The following is a 22614-nucleotide window of genomic DNA, read 5'->3' as shown; positions in this document are numbered from 1 at the left end:
CCTGGCTGAGACACTAACCATGCAGGGAACTCACCAAAGGCTCCTGCTTTCGCTGCCGCCTTCGCTGCCGCAGCTGCAGCTGCTGGCCCTCCAACTGCCGGAGTACCAGGGGAGAGAGTCAGTGGTGTGAGACGGGGGGGACATGAATCTCCAAGCCCCAGGGCTGAGTCCAGATATTGACTTACCTCCAACTCCTGGGACAGCTCCGACACCAGGCACCACTCCACCAACTCCAGGAATGCCAGCCCCGGGCAGGACACCGGCTCCTGTTGCAAAGGAAAAGGGGACTGTCAGCTCCCTGGAGCTGGAGATGTAGAGCACCTGCAAGCCTGGGATGGAGACAGCAGCCTCTCCATTGGGGCTTTGGCAGCAGGGCATCTTCAAGGAACCATGGGTGCCCCCCCACAGATACCAGACAAAGGCTGGTGAGCTCCATGCCCCCTGAGCACATGCCAGACCCCTCAGGGCTGCTGGGGGGCTGGGGCAGTAGAGGATCTGCAGCCTGTGGGTGGCTGGAGCCAGAGTCCAGCGGGAACCCTCCCTCCACGGGTGCTGTGAGCCTTCAAGGCCCTAGATGTGTCTGTGGTGGGTGACTCACCATATTTAGCTGCTGCTTTCGCTGCTGCTGCCTGCGCTCCAACCCCTGAGGAAGTATGCAAGCGAGGTTGAGGCCTCAGGACCATTCCTCCTCAGCCCACCCCCATCCCACAGGGATTTCAGGGACCATCTCCTCCTATCAGCAGCGATCCCCCCCCTCCCCACCCCATTCAGGACGTGACATACACACGTGTCCTGGTTGTTCCCAACCCCTTTCACGGGTTTTCCCAACCCGTGATGCATTGACAGCCCGCTCCCACTGCCAGCCATCCAGGCAGTGCCAAATGTCCTGTCTGAAGACCAGGGAAGCTACCGGGATGCTCACTCCCCCTGATACAGACACACTCAAAGAGGTCTGTGTAGGTCTGTGCCATCTCCCACCCTGGAGCTGTCTGGGAAGAGAGCACAGAGGCTGCATACCTGTCCCAGTGGGGAATCCTGCCTTTCCTGCTGCACCAATTCCCACTCCTATCCCACCAGGTCCAAGCCCTGCAATCACAAACAGAAGCAAAGCAAGGTCAGGCACTGGCCTTAGAAAGGGGGCCAAGGCAGACAGAGCAGGTCCCCTGGCCCAGAGGATTTCCCCCCCATATCTGGGGATGTGGTGGAGACGCCTGAGCCAGCTCCTCTGTCTAGAACAGGGAATCAGATCCTAGAGATGTCAGTTCAAATATCCCTGAGTGGAGCTGGCTGGCACTCAGGACATGTCCTAGGAGCCAGACACTCAGCTCATTGCACGAGCTGCCTCAGCAAGCTGAGAGCTGACTGACGCTGGTGCCACCACATGTCTACAGATTAACGGCTTACGGCTCTGAAGTGTGGGGAAGCCCGGAGAGATGGGCTGCTTTCAGCCGGGAGACATCCATGGGCATCAGACTTTCCCTTTCCCTCCACTCTGCCTTGCTGCCTCTGAGGACTGAAAGGGTAGGGCAAGGCACAACCTTGTTTGGCCTCAGCCTGCTCCTTGCACCTGAGGCAAGTGGGAGCCTGGGCATTGCTGAGGATTGCCTTGGCCTCGCTGGCTTGGGCCACCTTGTACTAGGAGAAGGGTGCTTGGTGGACAGCATCGCCTTCGCTCCCACTGGGCTGCCCTAAGAGACAAGGGACTCGAGGGGTAGGGCAACCTGTGGGGGGGGGGGGTCCAAATGCCCCAGCACGGGGAGCGATCCCCACTCTCGCAGCCTCTGTGGGCAGCAGCGGGCAGCCTGGCCAGCCTGCCCGGCACTGCCCTCAGTGTAACCCAGGATCTGCGGCCCATGTGGCTATCGCAGCCAGCGGTGTAATGAGGAGCTACAACCGTGGAGCAAGGGCACTCACCATAGGGCAGCTTACCAGTGCTGTAGGGCAATCCATAGCCACCTGGAGAGGAGAAAAGGTGGCTGGTTAGCACATGCTGTGCCAGCCATTGCTGCTGGTAATCGTGTCCCCTCTGCCCTGCGGTGTAGCACCTCTTTGCCAACTGGCTGTGCAACATGAGCCTTCAGCCTGGGGGCTCTTTCCAAGCCACGCATCTGGCTGGAAAACCCTCTGGTACAGCCCCCGCTGTGATGGAGCCCAACACGCGGGGCTCCTCCACAGGCCAGGAGACTCCCCTCTCCACCAGTGAGGGCTCATTTTGGAAGCAGCGGTTCCCAGCCATGGTGAGGAGCCGTCTCCTCCCAGCCCCACGCCAAGGGCTGAAGCGCCTAAAGCTAGCTTCCAAGCAAGAGCGCATGTTTCCAGGAGCCTCCCGCCACCTAGGTTCGGCAGGGGGCCCCCTGAGAGCCCTGCGGCAAGAGTTGTACCCAGCTGGCTCCACATAGGCCAACTCCAAATGAAAGGCTTTAATTGGATTCTGGGCTTGGGAGCCTCCTGCTGAAACGTGACCTCATTAAGAGGTCATCAAGAAGGGATGGGGTGGTATAAGGAGAGGGAACATTGTGGCTGGGGAGCAGAGGAAATTTGCTGGCCATGCAACTGTCTCCTTGGAAAAGACAGGGATTCCATCGCCTGGGACAGCACGGGGATACCCATGACTCAGTGGGGACTGCTCAGTCTCCCCCTCTGGCCTCCTGGCTCCAAGCACCCATCCCTTCCAGATGCCATGGCTCCCAGCGGCTGGAGAGAGGTTATGGCCCAAGGATGGGTCACATCCTCACTGGGTGCCTGACTGTGGGGATTTTGAGCTGCACACGGAAAAAGGGAAGTGCCAGGGGACGTCTTCTTACACCATGAGCCTGAGTGGGCATTGGAGGACAGAGTGTCTCTCTCCGTGAACCGAGCTCTTTCCAGCCACAGGGGCCAAGGCAAGGGCTGGGGGGCACTGGGATTGCCTTGAGCCAGGATGTTATTACTCATAAAATGAATATCTTTTGAAGTGCAGGGTGCTCTCCTCTCCTACAAGCTAACATGTGCAGGGCAGATGTCCCCCTGCCCTGCCAGGCTTTCCCAGAAGTTCCCACATAAACACAAGTTTGCTGCAAAGCAGAGGCTTTTCAGGCAGAGTCAGCCGTGAACTCTCTGCCGGCAGGACCAGATTTCATGAGGCCATGCATGAACCCGCTTGGCACCCTTCATGCCAAGCCCTTGTCACCCCCGAACAGTGACCAGGTGGTGAGAAGGGGCCATGTTCATTGCCAGCCAGGCCTTCCTGGCTGCAGAAGGGCTGGGGAGGCGCAGCACTTTATGACTCACTTGGAGGTCACGTGGCAACCCTTTTTGCCAGGCCTAAGCCAAATTCTCCACCCCTCTCCCCCCAGCCACATGTGAGAGCAGCCTTTGCCCCAACGCTCTGCGCTGAGCTGGCCCTGCATAGCCGTGAGGCTCCCCACCACTATGCCTGGCACCAGGGGCTGGTGCCACTGAAGCTGCTAAGGGCTGACTGCTATGCCGACTGGCAGGGAGAGGGCTTTTCACAGACAGACACCTGCGGTCAGGCACTGGGAAACAGATCCCTTCTGTGTGCTACCAGGTGGAAGCAGGATTTCAGCCACTTTCAGGAACCAGCTGCAGCGTCAGCCCCGGGGCCTGAGATCCTAGAGAGCAAGATGGTCCTGGGAAGGAGGGAAGGAAACCCGCCACCCGGTTCCTTAGCAAGGGCAGCACAGAACAGGAGCTGGCTGAGACATCTGGAACAAGTCATCAAAAAAGGAGACTTTCCACTAAAAATATTATTTTTAGTGATGTCCCCTTGGTTCCTTGGTTCTGGACCCACGCTTGCCAACTGCTGCAGCTCCCATGCAATGCAAGGCTATGCAGAAGACAGAAGGATGTAAAACACATCTTTTGGCAACCTCTGGTCTGTCTCCAACCACTGGTACCTGCTGATCCAGAGGAACATGTCATCGTGCTTGCCTTGCTCAAACAAAAGCCAGCGACATGGCCAGCCCCCAGGGTTCAGAAGTGACAAATTAGGATCCCCCAGGTCCTCGGGAATGATTGGGGTGCCAAAGAGTGCTCAACAATTGAAATCACGGCCAGGGACATTACTTCTGGGTGAGAAGATCAGAGACTTGGCTGAGCTGAGTGAGATGCTCTGAGCACGGCCTTGGGGATGGGGCTCCCCTGCCAAGGGAGGGAGGGGGGACGGTTCCTGCCCACTGCTCTCAGTGTGCAGCCACTTGGCTACCTGCAGGGCGATCTCCTCTGATTTATTGATGGTTGCTCCCCAGTAAGTGGGTCAGCCGGCAGCGGCGCCCCATCTGGGCTCTGGGCCACTGGTGGGGCCGCCCCGGGAGGGAGCCAGGTGCAGCCTGAGCCATGCGCTGGCGGTTTGCTGTTAGCACCAGGCACCCCATGAAAGGCAGTCTGGGGCAGCAGCTCCTCTGGAGGAGCCGGGCTGTGGCTGGGAGGCCAGACAGTATCCGATCTCTGCAGGGCTGCTCAGGAAGAGAATCGCCCTAATGAGTGTAACTCTGCCTCTGTGGGAGGAAGTCAGTGTGATTCAAGTATTTCTGCCTCTTGCGGCGACGGGCCCCAGCAGGGGAAGCCGGAGAAGTTGCTGGGCTTGGTGCCCTTGCCTGGGTAGGATCTGGTCTCTGTGAGGGGCTCCAGCACCTGAGAGTGGGCTCCTTCTGTGAAGGCTTTTCTGACAGCAGCAATTTGTTTTGGCAAATCAGGAAAAGGACCGTGGTTCTGCTCTTGTTCAGCACCTTTGGGAATGCAGCTCCCTGGCCTGGCTCTGGCTTCCATCCTCCTGCCCAGGTGTGTCTTGGGTGTGATCTTGGGACCAGCAGCAAGGTGTGAAGCAACCTGGCAGCGTGGTCCCTCCTGCTGCTGGTGGGCACGGCAGCCCCAGGCAGGGTGACTCACATGCCTGTGCCACTGCTGATGCCACTGCCACCTGATACTGCCTGTCCTGCTGCTCCCCTGATGTGGGTGCTGCAGGCTGGCAATGGGGCTGAGCCGCCAGGGCAGGCCTGGCACCTTGTGCAGGGCTGGGAGATAGAGGTCCCTGAAGCAGCCCCAACAGACCTTCCCCAGGCTGGGACTGAGCCTCATCTCCGCAGGCAGCAGGAAGGGCGACCCCCTCCCTGAGCTCCCCCGCTGCCAGCCCGGGGTTGGGTCCTTGGCAAGAGGTCCCTGAGATGGAACATTCATTCAGGACCAGCCAGTCCCCTGGGGACATTGCCCAGCACAAACCCTGACCCAGAGCATGCCAGGAGAAAGTCCTAGAAGCCACCAAGGGCAGGTGACCCCTTGAAAGGCTGTACCTAGTACTAGGAGGAGGCTCTGGGAACAGCCTTGGTGGCCTAGCCCAAAGCATGTCCTCAGCACTTGCCTGTTCTCCCCTTACAACACCTGGCCTCTGGAGGAAGGCACAGCCTCATCTTTGTAGGCTGGAACTAGCCCAGCAGCAGGGTTCTGGCAGTCCTCTGGGCCCGAGCCTCAGCCCCCGGGCAGGGGCTGCCCTGAGGGCTGCGGGAGGAAGGACTGAAGCTGGAATTCACTGCCAAGCAGTGCATCGCTCTGTCCTGCTGTTCCCAGGCCAGAGTAGGCACTGCCAGGCCCTGGGGACACAGGAACACCATGGCTCAGCCTGGGGACAGTCCAAAGAAATCCAGCTCTGTCCCCTGGCACTGTCATACAAAGGGGCCCTCACCTGTATCTCTGTTGGCTGTGGCAGCTTACCTGGGAGCTTAGGAGCTTTGATGGGATACCCCAGAGGGACACCGGGCTGCGGGCCTCCAAAGCCTCCCAGTCCTGCAAAGCCAACAGCAGACTCTCACCTGGAGCCCGCGCACCCAGGCTGCCACCCAATCCATGTGAGAAGGGAGTGTCCAGGGGCACCTTTGTTCCCCGGCCACAGCAGAGCAGAGCAGGTGGCTTGGGAAGCCCTGAGGCACCTTCTGGCATGTGGAGGCCATGGCAATGATGAGCAGGTTTGGAAAAAAAAAGAGCAAGCGGAAAGAGAGATACTCACCAGGGACTCCTGCAAAGGCTCCTCCCACTCCTAGACAGAAACACAAACACAAGCCTCAGGGCTAGTCCGTAGGGGTCCAAACTAGTCTGTAAAGGCCATACCTTGGGCTATGTGGGCTCAGCTAGAGGTCAGCTCACGCTTGCCCTAGTGCCCTGCCAGCCTTCACAGGGCTATAACCCCAGGAGAAAGGCCCTCCCTAGCAGGACCCCAGGCCAAGGGCCAGACCCAGCCCCCCTGGAGCCAGCAGAGGACCTGCCCTAGATCCTGCCATGCCTGGAGGAGGGGGAACATACCTGGGGCTTTGGGCTTGACTCCAGCACCAGTTGGTACTCCAGGCAGCACGCCTACGCCGGGGAAGCGGACACCTACAACATAGACCAGAGATGCTAGGTGAGCACGGCGAGGCCTCAAGGCATTGCCTTCTGAGCTGGTAGCCAAGATTCCTGCACCCTCCCTGTCAGTCCTCTGGCCTGAATGCAAGAGAGAAAGCCCTCCGTGACCTTGCCTCTGCTCTAGCCCAACTTTTTCTGTGCTGCAGTCCTGCTTCCCTCCCTGTTCCCAGCCCTCCCAGCCCTCCCCACTGCTCCATCTGCTCCTCTGGCCATCCCTACCCAGTGCTGTCCCACAGACACCCCAGTCCCCGAGTCCTTTCCACCCTTCCCCAGCTCAGAGCTAGCCCTGCCCCCTGGGACCTGGCCACATCGCTGCCAGGAGCTTGCTGGGACCTCGCTGTGGCCAGCACCGGCATGGTGAGTACGAGGTTGCCTCCTGGTGCTCGCCAGACAGAGCTGCCATGCCTATTCCTGGTAGGCTGGGGAAGTGTTTGCCCTCTTGTTGTCTCAGCTCTGGGGATGGCCGTGCCGTGGCGAGGGCTGCAAGCCGCTGGCTGCCCTGCAGGGTCTCTGGATGCTGGTTGTATATATGGAGCCCATGACTGGATCACACTCTTCAAAGCAAGCTCCATGGTATATCCAAGGCAAGGCAATTTCCTCTGCCCCTGGTGACATGGTGCAGTGGCTTCATACAAGTTGGGGCTCTACTGTGAGCAACTGCCCTGCCAGGCCTTAGCCCGCAATGCCTGCTGTGTCGCGAATCCAGCCAACATACTCTTTTGGCCACCCTTCCCTTTCTGGCCTCCTCTTAGAGCTACAGAGCTCCCAGTCCCTCAGCTCTCAGAGGGGGATGCCCTGGCCATTACTATATTTTCCACCCTTGGGCCTGTGCATTTTGCTGCACTGGGTTCCTTTGCTCCCAGGCTGGAGGTGAAGTTCAGCCTGTTCAGACACTGACCTCTCGACAGAACCAGGGAAAAACAGGCTTCACTTTGGCCTGGCCTTTCAGTGATTTTTTTTTTTCAGTCCTTTTACAAATGTCTTTCATTATAACTCATGCATTTTCAGACATGGAAAGGCATTCCTGACTAGCAACACACTTCTCATTCTAACAATGTCGAAACATCTTGTTTTCACAAGTTTTCCTCCCCAAATTGCTTTGCAGTGAGGAATTCCTGTCCCCCGCCACCTCCTCCCCTTCTTCCCACATGGCCTTTGGCTGAGCAAGTCATCCCTAGCATGGCCCACGCCAAGTCCTCTGAAGTGTCCGGCACTAACGCCTCTCGCTCCCACGGAGCTTGGCATGAGATTCTTGGAGACGCCAGGTCCTGCCTTTGGCACTGCAGAAATACTGCTTCAGTCTCAACAAATTGGTTTGGAAAATGCATATGGCTGTTGTGAGGGCAGTGATCTGGCAGGCAGAGAGCCAGGGAGGTTTGGAGCTAACTCTCAGCAAGGCCCAACCTTGCTGTAGTCACTGGGCCTGCTGCAGGATTGTACGCAGCCTCGTGCACCGCAGAGAGCTATGTCTGCACGGGCATGGCAGGAAGGTGTTCTATTAGCCCATGGGATAGCAGGCCAGAAGGCGACCAACTCAAGCTGCAGAAGTAGGAGGCAAGGGCCCCCCAGCTCACCTGCTCCGGGGAGCACGCCACCCGGAAAGGCTCCAGGAATCCCAGCACCTGCCAGGCAAGAGAAAAGCAGTGGTGAGCACTTGGCCAGAGCCCTTCCCACTGCAGCCTTGCCCGCTTTTGGCCATGCACCTACCTGGTACTTTGGGGGGTTTCCCTGCTGCAACAGCCCCAGGCTGCACCCCACCCGGGGGCACTACTGCACCTGCAGGGTGGCAGAGAGCCCGTAAGTACCAACTCACAGTGGGCACACAAGCTCCTGTTCCTTTTTGGGTGCAGGGCCAAGTCTGCCCTAGACAAAGCTATGTCCAGGGACAAGCAAGCTTGGGACATGGGTATTTCCTACCTGTGGAGACCCCAAGGTCACCAGGAGCACCAACTCCACCCACGCCACCAATGCCAGCACCTGGGGGCATTGGGAAGAGGAGACCGCAGAGTGAGATGCCCACCCTTGGGCTATGGGTAGCCAAAGAGGTATTGAAGGAAGTAAGCATTTCAGGCCAGTTCTCTGGGTTGAAGGGGACATCCAAAGCCAGCACAGGGGAAAGGTCTCCCCCAGGCCCGGGCATGGAAGCCTGCTTCCCAGGGCAGGGAGCTGAACATTTGCTCCACACTTTCCATTACTTCTTGGCTCAGGCTTGGCCAATGCCCCTTTTTTGGCTTAGCTGCCACAAGCATATTTGCCAGGGTTCCTCTGTTTGTCCACTTTTGCTGCCCTATGACATGCCTGGCAGGGACAACAGAGAGAGCAGCACCTCCCGCTTGCTGTACCACATCTGCTGGCCCTGTGGCCTCCGGAGGGAAGGGCAGACTCATGCAGAGGAGCCCAGGCTCAAAGCAGATAGCCAGAACCTCAAGGCTGTCAGAGCCCTATATTGCCTTGCCCGGGCCCTACAGCCTAGCTAGGTAGCATAAGCAGTGCGTGGTGCTGGTACAAGCCCCAGGTCCTACCACATGGGCCTGCCAGTATCTCCAAGGGTGCCAAGTGCACTCACCAGCTTTAGCAGCAGCCTTAAGAGCAGCTGCAGATGGAGCACCTGGAAAGACACCACCGGGGAAGATGCCTCCCGGGAAGAGGCCTGCAGCACCTGTTGTGGAGGAGAACCAATGTCAATCCTCTGGAGCCCAAGACTGGCTCAGGGCCAGGACCAGTGGAGCATGGGGCACTCCTCTGCCCCATGCCTTCCAGTGCCAGTTCTCCCAGGCCAGCTTGGCCTCTAGGCTGTTCTGGGTGTTTTGGACAGGGAAAAGTGGCTGGGAAGAGAAAAATCCTATTCTCCACGCAGGATATGGCAATGGGTGATGAGTCAGGGGAAGCCGAGGCTGGCCTGCAGAGCAGTGGGAATGCCAGGGCTGTGGTTAGTCTTTGCAAGGCAGTGATTAGGAGGTATCTGCAGCAGGCTGCGAGGTGGGAGCCTGGCTTTGGGGGTGCCTGCCTGGCTTGTGCGAGTGACTTCTCTCCTTGCTGATTTGGGGTAATCTCTCCCCACCTCCCCTCCAGGTGCCTGTGCCTGCCCATGTCCCTGCACGTGCCTGTCTCCAGTAGTGCCTCTGCCACCCAAGGCACCCTGCATCATCACAGGCTGCTATGCATGCCTGGGTCCCCTGCAGCCCTGGGCAGACTGGCTGGACCACCTGTGGGCATTGCCCCTTTGCTACAGACTGTGTGGGAACCCTGGGTCCCGCTACCTCCTCTCCTATTGTTGCTTGCGACAGTAGGGCCCAGTCTTCCTGTGGGTTGCACAGGGTCTGATGTGGTGGAGTCATGATGCTGGAGGACCACTCATCTGTTTGTTGGCAGCTGCCAGTCCCTCAGGTCTCTGAAGGGTGCCCAGCCCAGACCCACCAGGCTGGCTAAGGTGAGCACCCAGGGGGGACAGGCCACATGCTGTCCCCAAGATGCATCTCTGGGGGAAGGATGGAACGTTGCATGTGCTGGGTGCTGGAGAAAGCCCTCAGCTGGGGATCTCCAGCACTCTGTGCTCACCTGGCTGCAGGCCAAGCGGGCCGAGTCCCCCGAGGCCTCCGACCCCTGGAAAGAGAAGGGGGTGAAAGGGCAAGGGCTGGGCCTGAACCCAGGTGCAGGGGCACCCAGGAAGGGACTGGAGGAAGGCCCTGGGCTTTGCTCCGCTCCCTCAGGCCAGCCCTGTGCAAACACAGCAACACTGTCCAGCTGGCATGGCTGGCTATGGGCTTTCCCTGGAAGCCACTCGGGAAGGTTGCTGGCCTAATCTCTTGCTCCATTCACGAGGTAGGGTGGACCTGCCGGGCACTGGGACAAGCATCGCGAGGCAAACAAAGGGCTGTCCCCACCAGGACTGGCTGAGCAGAAGTGCCCTGCTTCCAGCATCACAGCTGTCATCTCTTCCCCGGGAGGTGCGCGTGCCCCCGTGGGAGCGGGGCAGCGCAGGAGCATGCCCATGTGCACAGAGAGCTTCCAGAAGCAAGTTTTCCCTGTTTGTACTGACAGGTCACCTAACCACCCGCGCTGCGGCACGACTCTGCTGATCCCAGCCTGTGAGAGAGCCCTGTCTGCTGGGCGCCGCGGCTGTGGGGCAGGCACAAGGGATGAAGGCAGGTCCTGGCAAGGGTGGCGCGTGGCACACATCCCTGCCTGGCAGTGCCCTGACCCCCCCGGCCTCGCTCTCCGCTGCCGTCCCTCTTCGCTCTCCCTCGCCTACCCCCCACTCCGCAGGGCCACAAGGGGATGGATCCGAAATGTTTATGGCTGAGGAATGAGTCCCTCTGGCTCCAGCCAACTCTGCCTTCCAACATCTGGGCCTAATCAGTGCTCGCTCCCTCCAGGCGCAAATTCCACTGCCTTTGGCTCATGGCGCGGACACCACTCCGGCTGGGGCTTCACGGCTGCATGGCGTTTGGTTTTAATTACGCAGAAATAAAGGGCCTTGTTTTTCTTTCCACACACTGAAATCTGAGTAAACGGAGGCTGTAGGCCCCCGCCTTGGGCTGGCGCTCCTGCAGCGCAGACGGGCCGGCCGGGGGCCGAGGGAGGACGGCTCACCTCCAACCTGGGGTGGTTGCAAGCAGGCGGGCCAGGGGACCTGTGCCGGGGTCCTGGGTGCCTTGGCAAAGCCCTGGTCTGAAACAACAGCTCCACCCGGGCCTCAATGGGCATTGGGCTGGGGCTTCTGATCCACACCAAACCTGCACCTGGGCGGCCAGGTCCTCTCCTCTGCCCGACGTTACCCATTGCCGGCTGGGGCAGTGGTCCCCACCATCACCTGGCAAACCCTTCCCTGCAGCCAGCTCAGTGCGTCAGAGATGCCAGCTGCCCTCAACTGTGCATCCTCCTGCTACAACCTTGTCTCTGTCTCGGCAACAGCCCCCTCCCAGCCCCTGGCTTCTGGGACAGACAAATCTCAGCATGGGCTGAGGGCTGATGGGCTCTTAGGAGCCCTTGCAAAAGTCACCTGGCTACAAATCCAGCCAGGTAGAGGTGCGGCCAGCTTCCCACGGGCACCAGTTCCTGGCAGGGCTGAGGTCAGTGCAGAGCTCGTGTTACTGGGCTTTGCATCTTTAGCGAGCTGAGGAGCCTTGGTGCAGGTTTGCAGGCTGCAAGAACCCAGCAAGCAGCTCTGTAATACCCCACAGCCACAGGGGACACCTGAGGCCTGGGATTTGGGATCAGCTGAGGAAGGAGGTATCAGCTCGCCAAAGCAGCAGATGACGAAGGAAGGTGAATGGAGTCCTCAGAGCTACCAGGAGCTTAGCAAGGGTTAGGATGGTGGGGCAGGAGTGGAAAGCAGCAGGCTAGTATTTGCCTTAGCCAAGAGCATGGCCTGGGTGGGGAAGCTCTTGGGCCTTGGCCACACAGGAGAAACAAAGGACGGCAGGTGCTGGGAAATGACCCATCCCCCATGGCTCCTTTCCAAGTTCTGGCTCCTTGGAAACAACTGAGCTGGAGTCAGTAAGAGAGACAAGGAAACACTTCTTACCTGGTTTGAGAGGTTTCCCTGCAGCCCCGAGTCCTAGGGAAGATGAGTGGAGAGCAGTCAGAGCCATCCCTCCCTGGAACACAACTCCCCTCCATGGGCGTCCAGGGAGGGGGAATCTGCCTGGGCCCCCTTGTAAGAAGAGCCGTTATTCCCTGCTGAGTGAGGCCAGCTCTTGCTGCCAGCCCACAGAGCTTGTCCTGTCTTTCAGTGCTGGGCTAGTGTCTGTCCCCCATCCTGGAGTCCCCCCATTTGCAAGGCTGTTCGTGGCGACATCCTCCTCCCCGTCCTGGTATAGCATGGACAAAGGGGCCTCCGTACTCACCTGCTCCCAAACCTCCGACCCCAGCACCTGCAAACAACGGCACAGTCTTAGCTCCGGTCCCTGTAAGCTCCCTCACACACCCCTGCCCTTCCAGGCTCCCCCTGGGTTGGTGCCACAGGATCAAAGGCGGAAAGGGGCACAGTGGAGTGCAAGGGGCATGACAGGCATAGGGTGTCCCCTGTGGTGTCTCCAAGCCCCTGGCTGGAGCATTGGGGTAAGGTTGTGACCGCTAATCACAAGCCCAGGTTCTTAACCTCCCATGGCAAGGTCTGAGCAGCAGCAGATGCCAGCCCAGGGCTAGTGACTCCCACTATATGCCTGGCACAGCCACACAGTCCCTGCCCCCCACGCCATGGGGCTCAGGCATCCAACCGGGGCCAAGCTACTTGGCAGAGCATCCTCAGCTCCTCTCAGCATCAGCTAATAGGGCCCCCACAGCTGCCAGCCAACCTTGCTCAGGCTCAGAGATGCCCTGTACCTTCCCCCCAAGGACTTGCCTTGGGGATGCTGTCTCATCCTTCCAAGCAGGAAGGTGCCTCCTACCAGTATTGCCTGCCCCATGCTGTGCTGCAGTGTCTGCCCCCACCCCTTACCTGGGAAAAAGCCTCCTCCTGGGACTCCCCCTCCAGGGATAGCACCAGGGACCCCTGCAAGAGAAGAAGCACTCATTAAAAGCTCCACAGGGATTGATGCCTCCAGTAGGTCCAGGTTGGTGGCACTTCCCTCGGACAGGGGAGCTGCTCTCTCCAGGTGGGATGTGATACACAGCTCCAGGGTGAGGGATCAAGGGCAGGTCCCTGCCTTTCCTTGCACCTTAGTTTCTCTAGTGATGATGGGGACAGGAGGTGCCCTAGCTAGGAGCCAGGGCAAACAGCTTGGTGGAGATATCAGCAGGACATGGCAGTGGCCCCTCCAGGGTGGGAGGCAGACTGAGCCTGGCACTGAGCAGGTCTGGCTAGCATCCAGCTCTGCTCCTGATATGTAGTCCTGTAACATAGCCAGAGCCATCTCCCACCATCTTTCAGCTTCACATGGCCCTGAAGGGAATGGGTTCAGGACCTACAGTACTTAAATATGGGGGGATGAAGCCACCCCAGTTAATCCCCACAGCATACATGGGTCCCATTCAAGCTTGGGCATCCCTGCAAGGAGTAGGTGAGGGATGTGGTTGTCCCACGCCCACTGGCTGCCTGGTTTGCCTGCTGGACTGCAAGTGGAAAGACCCTCCTGGGAGAGCTAGTGTTTCGGATGAGGAGATGGCACTGAAACCCACTAAACCCACCTCTTCCTGGGCCAGCATCCCTCTAGCCATCTCTGCAATGCTGAGATAAGCTCCCAGTTCCCACTGGTTTCAAGGCAGTTGATGCTTGTGCTCAGAGCTCATGCTCAGACACTATGGGGATGTTTTCAGGGCTGTGCGGCTGGATCCTGTCTGTCTGCTGCAAGGCACCAGGCAATCACCTGGATGGCAATGGTCTGTTCCATCAGGACCCTGAATGGGATAGAGACTGGAGGGGGATTCCTTTGCAGGTGGGTTTGCAGTACAAGGAGGCTGCAATGCAGAGAGGTATTTTGCTCTTTTCTGGGCTCTTTGGCATTGTACAGGTGGCGGGCAGGGGGTTTCAATGAGATTTGCAGTGGGACTTGCTTTACTGTAGATCCACAGTGGGATTTGTGGGGGGAGGGGGATGTAGATGGTGGTGTGGAGTTCAGTATGCTGAGGAGTTTACAATGGGGTTGGCAGTGAGGTGCTGTGGGGTGGGGGGCACTCTCAGGTTCTAGATGGCTTCAAAATTCTGGGAGTACTTTGGGGCAGTGGGGTTTTGGCACTGCGTTTTGCAGTGGGGCTTTCAGTGGAGATTGCAGAGCTTTGGGGTTTTCAGTCCTATGGGGTGAGGAGTTGGTACCATGGAGTTTAGTGTGCTCTGAGCTAATCAGTGGGGTTGGCTGCAGTGTTAGAGTGCTGTGAGGTATGTGTTTAGGTTTGCAGTGCTGTGAGCTTGGGGATGGGATCTGCCATGCTGTGAAGTTTGCATGCTGAAGGGTTTGCCATGATGTTGGCAGTGCAATAGGACGGGCAGTGAGGCTGGCAGTGGGATTGATAGTGCTGTAGGATATGCAATAGGGTTGGTAGTGCTGTAGGTTTTGGAATGAGGCTGCAGGAGGATTTGGGCACTGCAGGATTTGGACACTGTGGTTTTGGACACTGGGGATTGCTGAAGCTAAGCGCAGGGCTGCCATGGCCAGCCCCACTGTAGCAGTCTGCACCTAGCTCTCCTGCATGCCCTGGGTAGAGGTGACACAGCTCACAGAGGACAGGCACTGAGGGCTCTGCAGTGACACAGACCTGCTCCCCCACTCCAGGGCAGCAGCAGCTTCCCCAGCTCCCCAGGCAGGCTGGCAGGGGACCCTGGAGGTACATGCAGGTGACATAGCCGCTGGCACCTGCTGGTCAGAGGGTTAGCAGGGCCAGGTGGCCAGGGCAGGGTAGCCAACAGAGGAGGCAAGTGCTGACTGGGGAGCTGGCAGGGACAGCTTGGCAGGGTAGGGGCTCATGTTTTGCTGCTTCTCTCTTCTCCTTCTCCTAGCACCCACCATTAGATGTGGTGCTAATGCCAGGGCTCCCACACAGCCCTGTGCCCACTCCCGGCACCCCCGGACAGCTCAGCATCCACCCTTGCCTCAGCTCACGCATGCCCCTGCACCATGTGGGGTACCTGTGACAGGGTCCAGCTGGACTCCTAGCCCAGCTATACAGAGAGAATAGGCATCAGGATACACACAAACACACAGAAAAGGCCCATGTCAGCATATATATACATGCACATCACAGAAGTCAAGATACACATGCACAGGACACATGCCAGGATTCACACACACACACAGGACACCTGTGACAGATACACACACACGCAGGATAGGTGTCAGGATGCACAAACACACAAAAGACGTATGTCAGGATGCACAAACCTGCACAGCACAGGCATCAGGATAGGCACACATAGGACACAAATATGCAGAGGACATGTCAGGATATACACACACACACACACACACACACACACGGATTCACACACATGCAGAGGGTGTGCGTCAGGATACACACACAGAGGACACGGAGGACATGCAGAGAACACATCATGGTTCCCATACATGGGGAACAAACACATCGGGCATTCACATGTGCATGCACAGAGCCGAGCCTGCAACAAAGCGCCCAGGATTCACCCCTCCAACCTGTGCCACTGTCCCCATCACACCCACTCATGCCCCAAGGATGCCAAAGAGCAGGGCTTGGCTCTGTGACCCCAAAGCTGCCTCCCAGGGCTACTGGCGACCTGTAGGGCAGCCTGGGGCCAACCCAGCTGTCCTGGGACCCCAACAGCTCCAAGTCCAGAGAGTATCTATCTTGCTGGCATGGGCTGCCCAGTGTGGCTAGCACTGGGCTGAGCCTGCCAGGGCCAGGGATTGAGTACAGACTTCAAACAGCTGATCTCACTTTTGAGTGGAGCTGATAACAAGCTCCAGCAAGCCAGATGCATACACTCAGTCATTGCTCTGCCCTGCTGTCTGGATGGCCGCCTCACCCCTCCGGCACAGCCCTGCCATGCTGAGGGAGGCAGCTAGCCAGGATTTAAGAAGTAGGCTCCTTTTCCCAGCACAACTCCACCCCCCACCCCCCCAAGCTCGGAAAAACAAATCCCAGCTTTTTGCTTGTTTCCAAACAAGCTGGAAGTGTCCACACGTCACCCGTCCTCCCCCACTCGTCATGCTGGGAAGGGAAGGCTGCGGATGGCTGCGTGGGATGCTCCGCCGCCGCCGCTGGGAGCGAGAGCCGGCAGGACGGCCAGGAGCCATAAACACGCTCAGGAAGCTGGATGCCCAAGGCCATCAGCTGTCCCCTGCAAAGCAGAAGGGTCCCCCCCCCAGTGGGGTTTGCTCAGGAGCATCGCAGAAGCCTCCTTGCTGGTTCTCCCTGGCTTAACAAGACCAGCTCTGATGCCAAATGTGGTCAGCTCTGCACTTGTGTTGAAGTTATAATGACTCTTTTTGCAAGCTGCCATGGGCCCTCTTAGCAGCCAACGAGAGCTGGCGCTCAGGAGCCCCACAGAGCCAGGCACTCTTCCCAATGGGGAGGCAGTGCCCTGGATGCCAGATGGCACAGGGAGATCTCTGACCCATTCAGGTCTCAGGCCAAAGACCAGGATCAAGCAGCCGCATTTGGCCCAGTGTCACCAATCCCACCAATTGGCAGAGCCACCACGGCTCTGGTGTTCAAGGCAGTCCTTGCCTCCTATTCTGGCTTTATCGCTGGGCTCTCTGAGGCCACACCAAACTATGGCAATTGCTCTTCTTTCCTCCACCTGGTGTCTGGGTTTTCACATGGCCGTGTTTATCATACACCTCTAAGCCCTGTCTTTCACCAGGGCCCAGCCTTGGACCTCCTTTCTGGCTGCAGGCAGGAGGTAGCGTCTCACTATAGCATAGCTTGGGGCCCTAATCCCTTACTTTGGGTGCTCTCCCTTTCCCCTCTTCCCTGCACATCTGGGAAGGAAGAAACTCTTCCTGAGTTACAGCTCTTCCAGGACTGAAGGATCTTTGCATTTTGTTTGTCCATGGACTGAGCCTGCCTGGGACTTTGGGAAGAGAGCAAATCTCCCAGCCTGTAGAGAGCCAGGTACTTCCAGTGCTGCAGTAAAGGAGTCATATTGCAGGTCTTCCTGCGTTCTCCACTCCATCAGTGATTTTGAGGGTTGTGCTCATGTGCTGGGACTGCGGTTGGCTAGTAAGTCCGCAGACCCGACAAGCACTGGGCTAGTCAGCAGCACCCGGGGAACTTTCTTCTCAGTTCAGAGGCAGGAGAATTTGCGTCTGAATGTGCTGTACTAGCTGTATTAGGGCTTAAGGCACGGAGGTATTTCAGGATCTGGCATGGAGACTTTTTTTCTAAAAGCTGGTCTTTTTCTTCCATATTGCTTTCTATCATTTGGTCACTATTTCTATTATCTGCACAATGCTATTTTCTCCACTATTTTTACTGCCTGCATTATGACTTGCAGATTTCTTTACAAGTTAGAAATACAAATATATTCTGGGGTCAACATTTTATTTTCCTCTCTTCAGAGAGATGAGAATAGGCTGAAACATCAGTGCACTAGGACATTAGTGCACAGCCTAAGCTCTGACACTAACTAAAGCTCTCATCACACTTAAGCTAGGCAGCTAAACCTCTGATTCGTCAGCAGACCTCGCTGTCCTTTCTGTGCGTGCATGAAATCATTCCTGAAGGAGGCTCAGCAAGTAACTGCTGGAGATATTTCCCTCTTTCCTCACATTTCTGTTTTCTTTTCTGGGAGAATCAGTTTTGGAAACATGCGATCTCCAGGCAACTGCCCGGCACGCTTTGAACCCGAGCTGCGTCCTGACCTGAGCCCACTGGTAGCAGCTTGGGAAACCAGCCAGGAGTGAGTGCCTAACAGGGGGAGCAGGGAGAACTGCGTTTAAAAGGCTGGCTTGTGCCCAGTCCCAAAAGCTTCAGCTTTCATTTCGGAGTGCTGAAACCTCCCTTGTGAACCTTCTGCACCCTGCAAGTTATTTGCTGAGGGAGCAGCCCCAACAGGCCGGTGTCTGCAGGAGATGTTGTGCTGCGAAGCGAAGATGTTTTCCCAGGCTGGCCTGTGAGAGATGCCAGGTGGAGAGGACTGTGCTCGGCGTGCCCATGAGTGAGGCAGCCTGGAGACGCAGGATAGATCCCTGGCCCTTGCCCTGACCTGGGTTCTGGCCTGTGCAGCTGGGGAGAGCGGCATCAGGAGCTGAAAGGCTCTCAGCAATCCCAACCCTGGGCCTGTTTCCCTCTCACGGTCTGATACATGCCCCAGAGCTGCTTCCTGAGCATGTGCCGGTCACAGAATGACTCCTCTGAGAACCCGCACTAATTGCCTTACTGGGAGCCAAGCCTGGAGGAGACCAAAGCACCAGCTCCTCAGTGGCTTTGGGACTCTTGGCTGACTTTTGCATCCTCACACAATCTTCCGGAGGGTCACAATGCCCTCTCAGAGTCCAGGATACCAACACATACATTGACAGCCTGTCTGCATGCACCTGAGGTTCCCCCTGTGGCCCCAGAGCACGCTGGGCTGGGACACCCCATGGTCTTTCTGTCCTCTCTAGGGATGGCCATTGTCCCTTTCTAGGGGTGCCTCTGCGCCCCTGGCATGGGAAGCACTGAAGGACAGACACCCCTCTCCAAACGCTAGCGAGTGCTGGATTTGGCACCTGTTAGGGGAAATGTGCCTCCCCCATATGGGGGCCCATTTCAAGCCCATGGGGCCATGAAGCTCCTCCACAATGTCCTATACACACCTGCACCCCAGGGAGTCTGCAAAGCTGGCAGGGGCTGAGCCTAACTCACTGCCCGCACATCTCGGCCAGGGAGCTTCCCAACTACAACCAGTCCTAGGCAGCTGAAAGCCCAGCCCCTCCACAGGCAGGCACTGCTCAGATGGAGTTGCCCCATGGGCCTGGGACACGGCATCTCTGCCAGAGATGGTCTGCTCATGTGCAGTGAGGCTGCCCCTTTCTCCTTCTCCTGTCCCTGGGATCACTCAAGGGTCTTTTTTTCTGTCTGGCTCATAGGTTTGGAGGCAGCACAGGGGTTATCCACTGACACTGCTTAAAGGTGCTGTCCTGAGCCACCTCTGTGTGGATGCACCCCAGAGCACCCTTGCAGGTACACCATCCCTCCGCCATGCTACCAGACATGCATCTGCCCCACCTTGGCCCCAATGCAAGCTGGCAGAGCAGGAAGCATAGCTGAGCCTGCCTGACACCAAGCAGCCCCTTGCAGCGTGCCAGGCTGCAGAGACACTGGTCACTTCTCCACAGAAGAGTGTCCCTTGATGTCCCCATCAGCACTGGGACCATCTCCATGGCCAGGGCCAGCTCTTCTGTGAGCTGCCTCCCCAGACCAGCAAACTACCCTGAGAACAAGCTGGGAACTGGAGCCAGGCCAAAAGCCCCAAACGGTCAGAAATTCCTGTAGGTTATTACCCCAGAGCCAAAACCTTCCTGGGATTGTCCCAGGTGGCAAATGCTTGCAAGGTGGTGAGCAAAGCCACTGTAGTTAAACAAGCCAGCATGAAGCATCAGTCTGAGCGGTGGCAAGTGCCCAGGAACAATCTGCATCCCATCAAGGCTGGCACTCTGACCCTGGCCACGGGCCCAAGAGCTGCAGCTATCCAGGATCAGGCACAGACGGCGGCTTAGCTTTACAGGGAGCCGCCTGTCTTGGCACCACTCCGGAGCCACACCGCCTGCTCAGCCAGAGGCAAACCAGACGGCTGTTGGGGTCCTGGGAAACGGCAGCGCTGGGTCAGAGCAGGGTGCACTGGAGAACTGGCGTGGAAGAGCTGCTGACCGCAGAGAGCAGTCCTGAGGGCTCTGCCCTGGGGAAGGCAGCACCTCCAGCTTGCTCCTACATGTAGCACTATACGCAGCCCTGGCAGTGCCCACCACTGCCCACGGTATTCTGGCCTCTGCCCCCTTTCACCGAGAAGCTGGCCCCAGGCAGCAATGGCTTTGGCACTGACTCTATCAGTGATACTGTTCAGATCTGCCCCTTTGGCAGTGCATCGCGCACTCTCCCTAGCACAAGCCCTGCGCAGACAGATAGGGCACTATCCCCTGTAAAACCAGATTGCCACCTGGCTCTCCACAGCTGACTGTCTCATCACTGGCCTCCCATCCCTAACGATGCTGTCTCTGCACCTCAGAGACCCTTGCCCAGTTTTGCCAGTGCAGCATCCTACAAAGCTGTGTTTTGAGCAGTGCTCTGCATTTCTCTGCCTTTCTCTTCAGTGGTTCTTTGGCTCTCCAGGGCACAAACCCAGTGAAACAAATGGGTTTTGCTCTAAAGCACGCTGCTCCCTGAGCTCTTTTGCACGCCAGTCACTACAGACTAGGAAACTCCCACGCAGTCTGACTAGTACAGGTTGAGCACATGCCGTGGTGCATGAGCTGGTCTCCCCTGTGCCTGCACACGGCCCGACCATGAAACACAAGCTGTCCCGCAGGCAGGCACCTCCTGAGTGGGCTGGCTGTGACCTTCGTCACACAGAAGGGTGTGATGCCGTGGGTGTGCGTGCACCAGTGTATGGTGTGTTCACCTCCCCACCATGGCACTGGGAGCAGATTCATTGCCCGTGCATACACATGCCTGCTCTGGAGGTGTCACACAGTCCCTGTGGGTGATGCTGCCATGTCAGGGACCAGCCCACACTCATGCAAGGTGCGTGTCGCACTCACTTGCATGAACTGTGCGCGCACCAGGGAGTATGCACAACCACCCAGCCACCAGGGACACATGCACAAACAGACTGGTGCAAAGGCTGCCCCAGGCACCAAGAGCCCTTGATTAGGACAGGTCGTGCTGCTCTGCAGATGCAACAATGCAACCAGCGATGGCTGCAGGCTTTGTCATGGCCACACACTGTGCAGCAGCTCACACACATCGACTGCAGGATGCACACACGCGGACCATGCACGCCCGACTACCCTGTCCAGCTCTCCCTGTCCAGTGATCAAACTGGGGGGGGAGGGGGATGCACACTCCTGCAGACCCTCACCCTCGCAAGTCCCCGCCACAGCTTGGCAACCGTCCCCGTCCGCCCTGCCCTCCGCACTCCCTGCGGGCTGTGAGTGTGTCTTGGAGCACGGCACGCTCGGCAGGAAACAGCACCTCGAAGCCTCCCCGACAAGTGTTTCGTCCACCAGTGCCGTTCCCAAACAGCAGAGTGTCACCCCTCCTCTGCTGACATCCCACCCTGGCTCCTGCCCCACTTGGGCATGGCACATGAGAGACCCACCAGGCTGCGTCGCCCAAGGACTGGGGGAGGGCAAGATCCATCTGGGGAGGAAGGCAGCCAGCGGCACCCAGAGGGGCTGCCCGAGGACACCTCCCACCTTGGGGTGGCTGGGACGTCCCCGGAGGCAGGGCAGGGGATGCCTGTCCCTCCCCGGGGAGACGCAGCCCTGGCCGTGACCACATGCAGCTGAGGCAGGACACAGGCTTCCCCCCTCAGTCACGGGGGCAGTGCCCGAACCCTGGTGCCCACGGAGGTCCCTGCAGAGCGGTCCCGGGCTCTCCGCAAAAGCACTCTCTGGGGTTAAGGGGAAGGAGCCTTTTCTTTCCTTACCTCCTTGCTGAGAAGCCGGGAGGATGGAGAAGAGGAGGAGGACTCCGGGAAAGAGGGGTGCAGCTGGCTGCCTTGCCATCTCTTGAAGCAATGCCCCCGTGCTCTCGCAGTCAGTGTGTTTTATCCCAGAGCTGCTTAATTGTTGCTTCCAAGGATGTGAGGGGAAGGGGGGGTGGGGGTTGGAAGGAGGGAGGGGAAAACGAGTGAGAGAAGGGGGGAGAGAGAGGCACAGGACACTACGTCATGACGAAAGGGCAAACACACAAGCCTCTCCAGGCTATTGGGCTGTATTTTTTTTTCCTTTTTTTAGTTTCTCTCCCTTGCTGCTCTCTCCAGTTCTGGTGCATCTCTGCCAAAAGAGCGGGGGAGCTGCCAAGACAGCCTCCAGCGGGAGGAAAGGGGAGGGCCGACCCGCCGTACCATAATGGCCGGGCCATACATCGCACCTCGGGTGGCAAGTGGGCGCTCTCGCGCTTGGGCAGGCCAGGGGCCAGCGCCGGGGGGCAGGCCAGGTTTCGCCCGTCACTCCGTGCTGCGCCGGGGTGGGGGGGGGGGGGGGGGGAGGACGCTGAGCTCTGCCCTCTCTGCTTGCTGGGGCCGGGTGCAGGGGGCTCAGGTGGGGGCTGGCTGGGCTGAGGGGGAGCCCTGCACTCCTTGGAGATGCCACTTGGGTGTCAAGTGAGGACTGGTTTCCAAAAGTGGAGGGGAACAGATGGAGGGCAGAGCTGGAGCTCCCCCAGCCCGAGCAGACATTGGGGGTGGGGGGCAAAAGGTGGCGGAAATTAAACATTAGTGTCTTAAGATAAGCTGTCTCAGGAGGGGTCCAGCTTTGGTGTTGCGCTCCAAGCCACTGCAGCTGAGGCTTTGGGTTTCTCCCAGCTCGGCCCCTGCTTCTCTCTCTTACAATTGCTAATGTTGTTTGTGTTCAGACATCCCACACCTGGACCGGTGCGCTTAGCCGGCAGGCTCCTGGCCTCGCTGCCCCGAGCCAGGGATGGGGAGAAAGCAGAGAGCATTTAACCCTGACCACCTCTGGTCACCCCAGAAGGGCCCCAGCACCGCTGGAGGACGGAGGGAGAGCCCTCACTGCGGGGCCACACTTGCAGGGACCGGACAAGGTCTGGCCTGGGTGGGAGGAGAGGGTTGCAGGTGGCAGGGATGGTGGCTGGGACCCAGCAGGG

The 22614-nt window shown here is 58.4% G+C and overlaps 1 protein-coding gene across 30 annotated transcripts in view; it reads right to left on the bottom strand.

The window, feature by feature from the left end:
• Window positions 1-21830, bottom strand: part of ELN (elastin) — a 33178-nt gene extending 11348 nt beyond the window's left edge. For 2 of the 30 annotated variants that reach the window (XM_068909944.1, XM_068909949.1), the window contains exons 1-17: window positions 21434-21624; window positions 12833-12886; window positions 12240-12266; window positions 11918-11950; window positions 9949-9993; window positions 8957-9049; window positions 8308-8367; window positions 8098-8166; window positions 7965-8012; window positions 6292-6363; window positions 5999-6028; window positions 5707-5778; window positions 1915-1956; window positions 1018-1086; window positions 599-643; window positions 186-266; window positions 35-94 (exon numbers count right to left, since the gene is read on the bottom strand). In XM_068909944.1, coding sequence (XP_068766045.1) covers window positions 35-94; window positions 186-266; window positions 599-643; window positions 1018-1086; window positions 1915-1956; window positions 5707-5778; window positions 5999-6028; window positions 6292-6363; window positions 7965-8012; window positions 8098-8166; window positions 8308-8367; window positions 8957-9049; window positions 9949-9993; window positions 11918-11950; window positions 12240-12266; window positions 12833-12886; window positions 21434-21512 — 979 coding nt within the window. In that variant the 5' untranslated portion in view covers window positions 21513-21624. Of the gene's footprint in view, window positions 1-34; window positions 95-185; window positions 267-598; window positions 644-1017; window positions 1087-1914; window positions 1957-5706; window positions 5779-5998; window positions 6029-6291; window positions 6364-7964; window positions 8013-8097; window positions 8167-8307; window positions 8368-8956; window positions 9050-9948; window positions 9994-11917; window positions 11951-12239; window positions 12267-12832; window positions 12887-21433 lie in introns of all 30 variants that reach the window. The other 28 variants (XM_068909974.1, XM_068909942.1, XM_068909947.1 and 25 more) reach the window with 28 other exon arrangements.
• Between the last annotated feature and the right edge of the window lie 784 nt (window positions 21831-22614).

This window comes from Struthio camelus, chromosome 16 (genome assembly GCF_040807025.1).
Source record: "Struthio camelus isolate bStrCam1 chromosome 16, bStrCam1.hap1, whole genome shotgun sequence".
Classification (NCBI taxonomy): Eukaryota; Metazoa; Chordata; class Aves; order Struthioniformes; family Struthionidae; genus Struthio; species Struthio camelus.
Note: the sequence above shows the minus strand (reverse complement) of the source record. Positions and strands in the feature narration are given on the sequence as shown.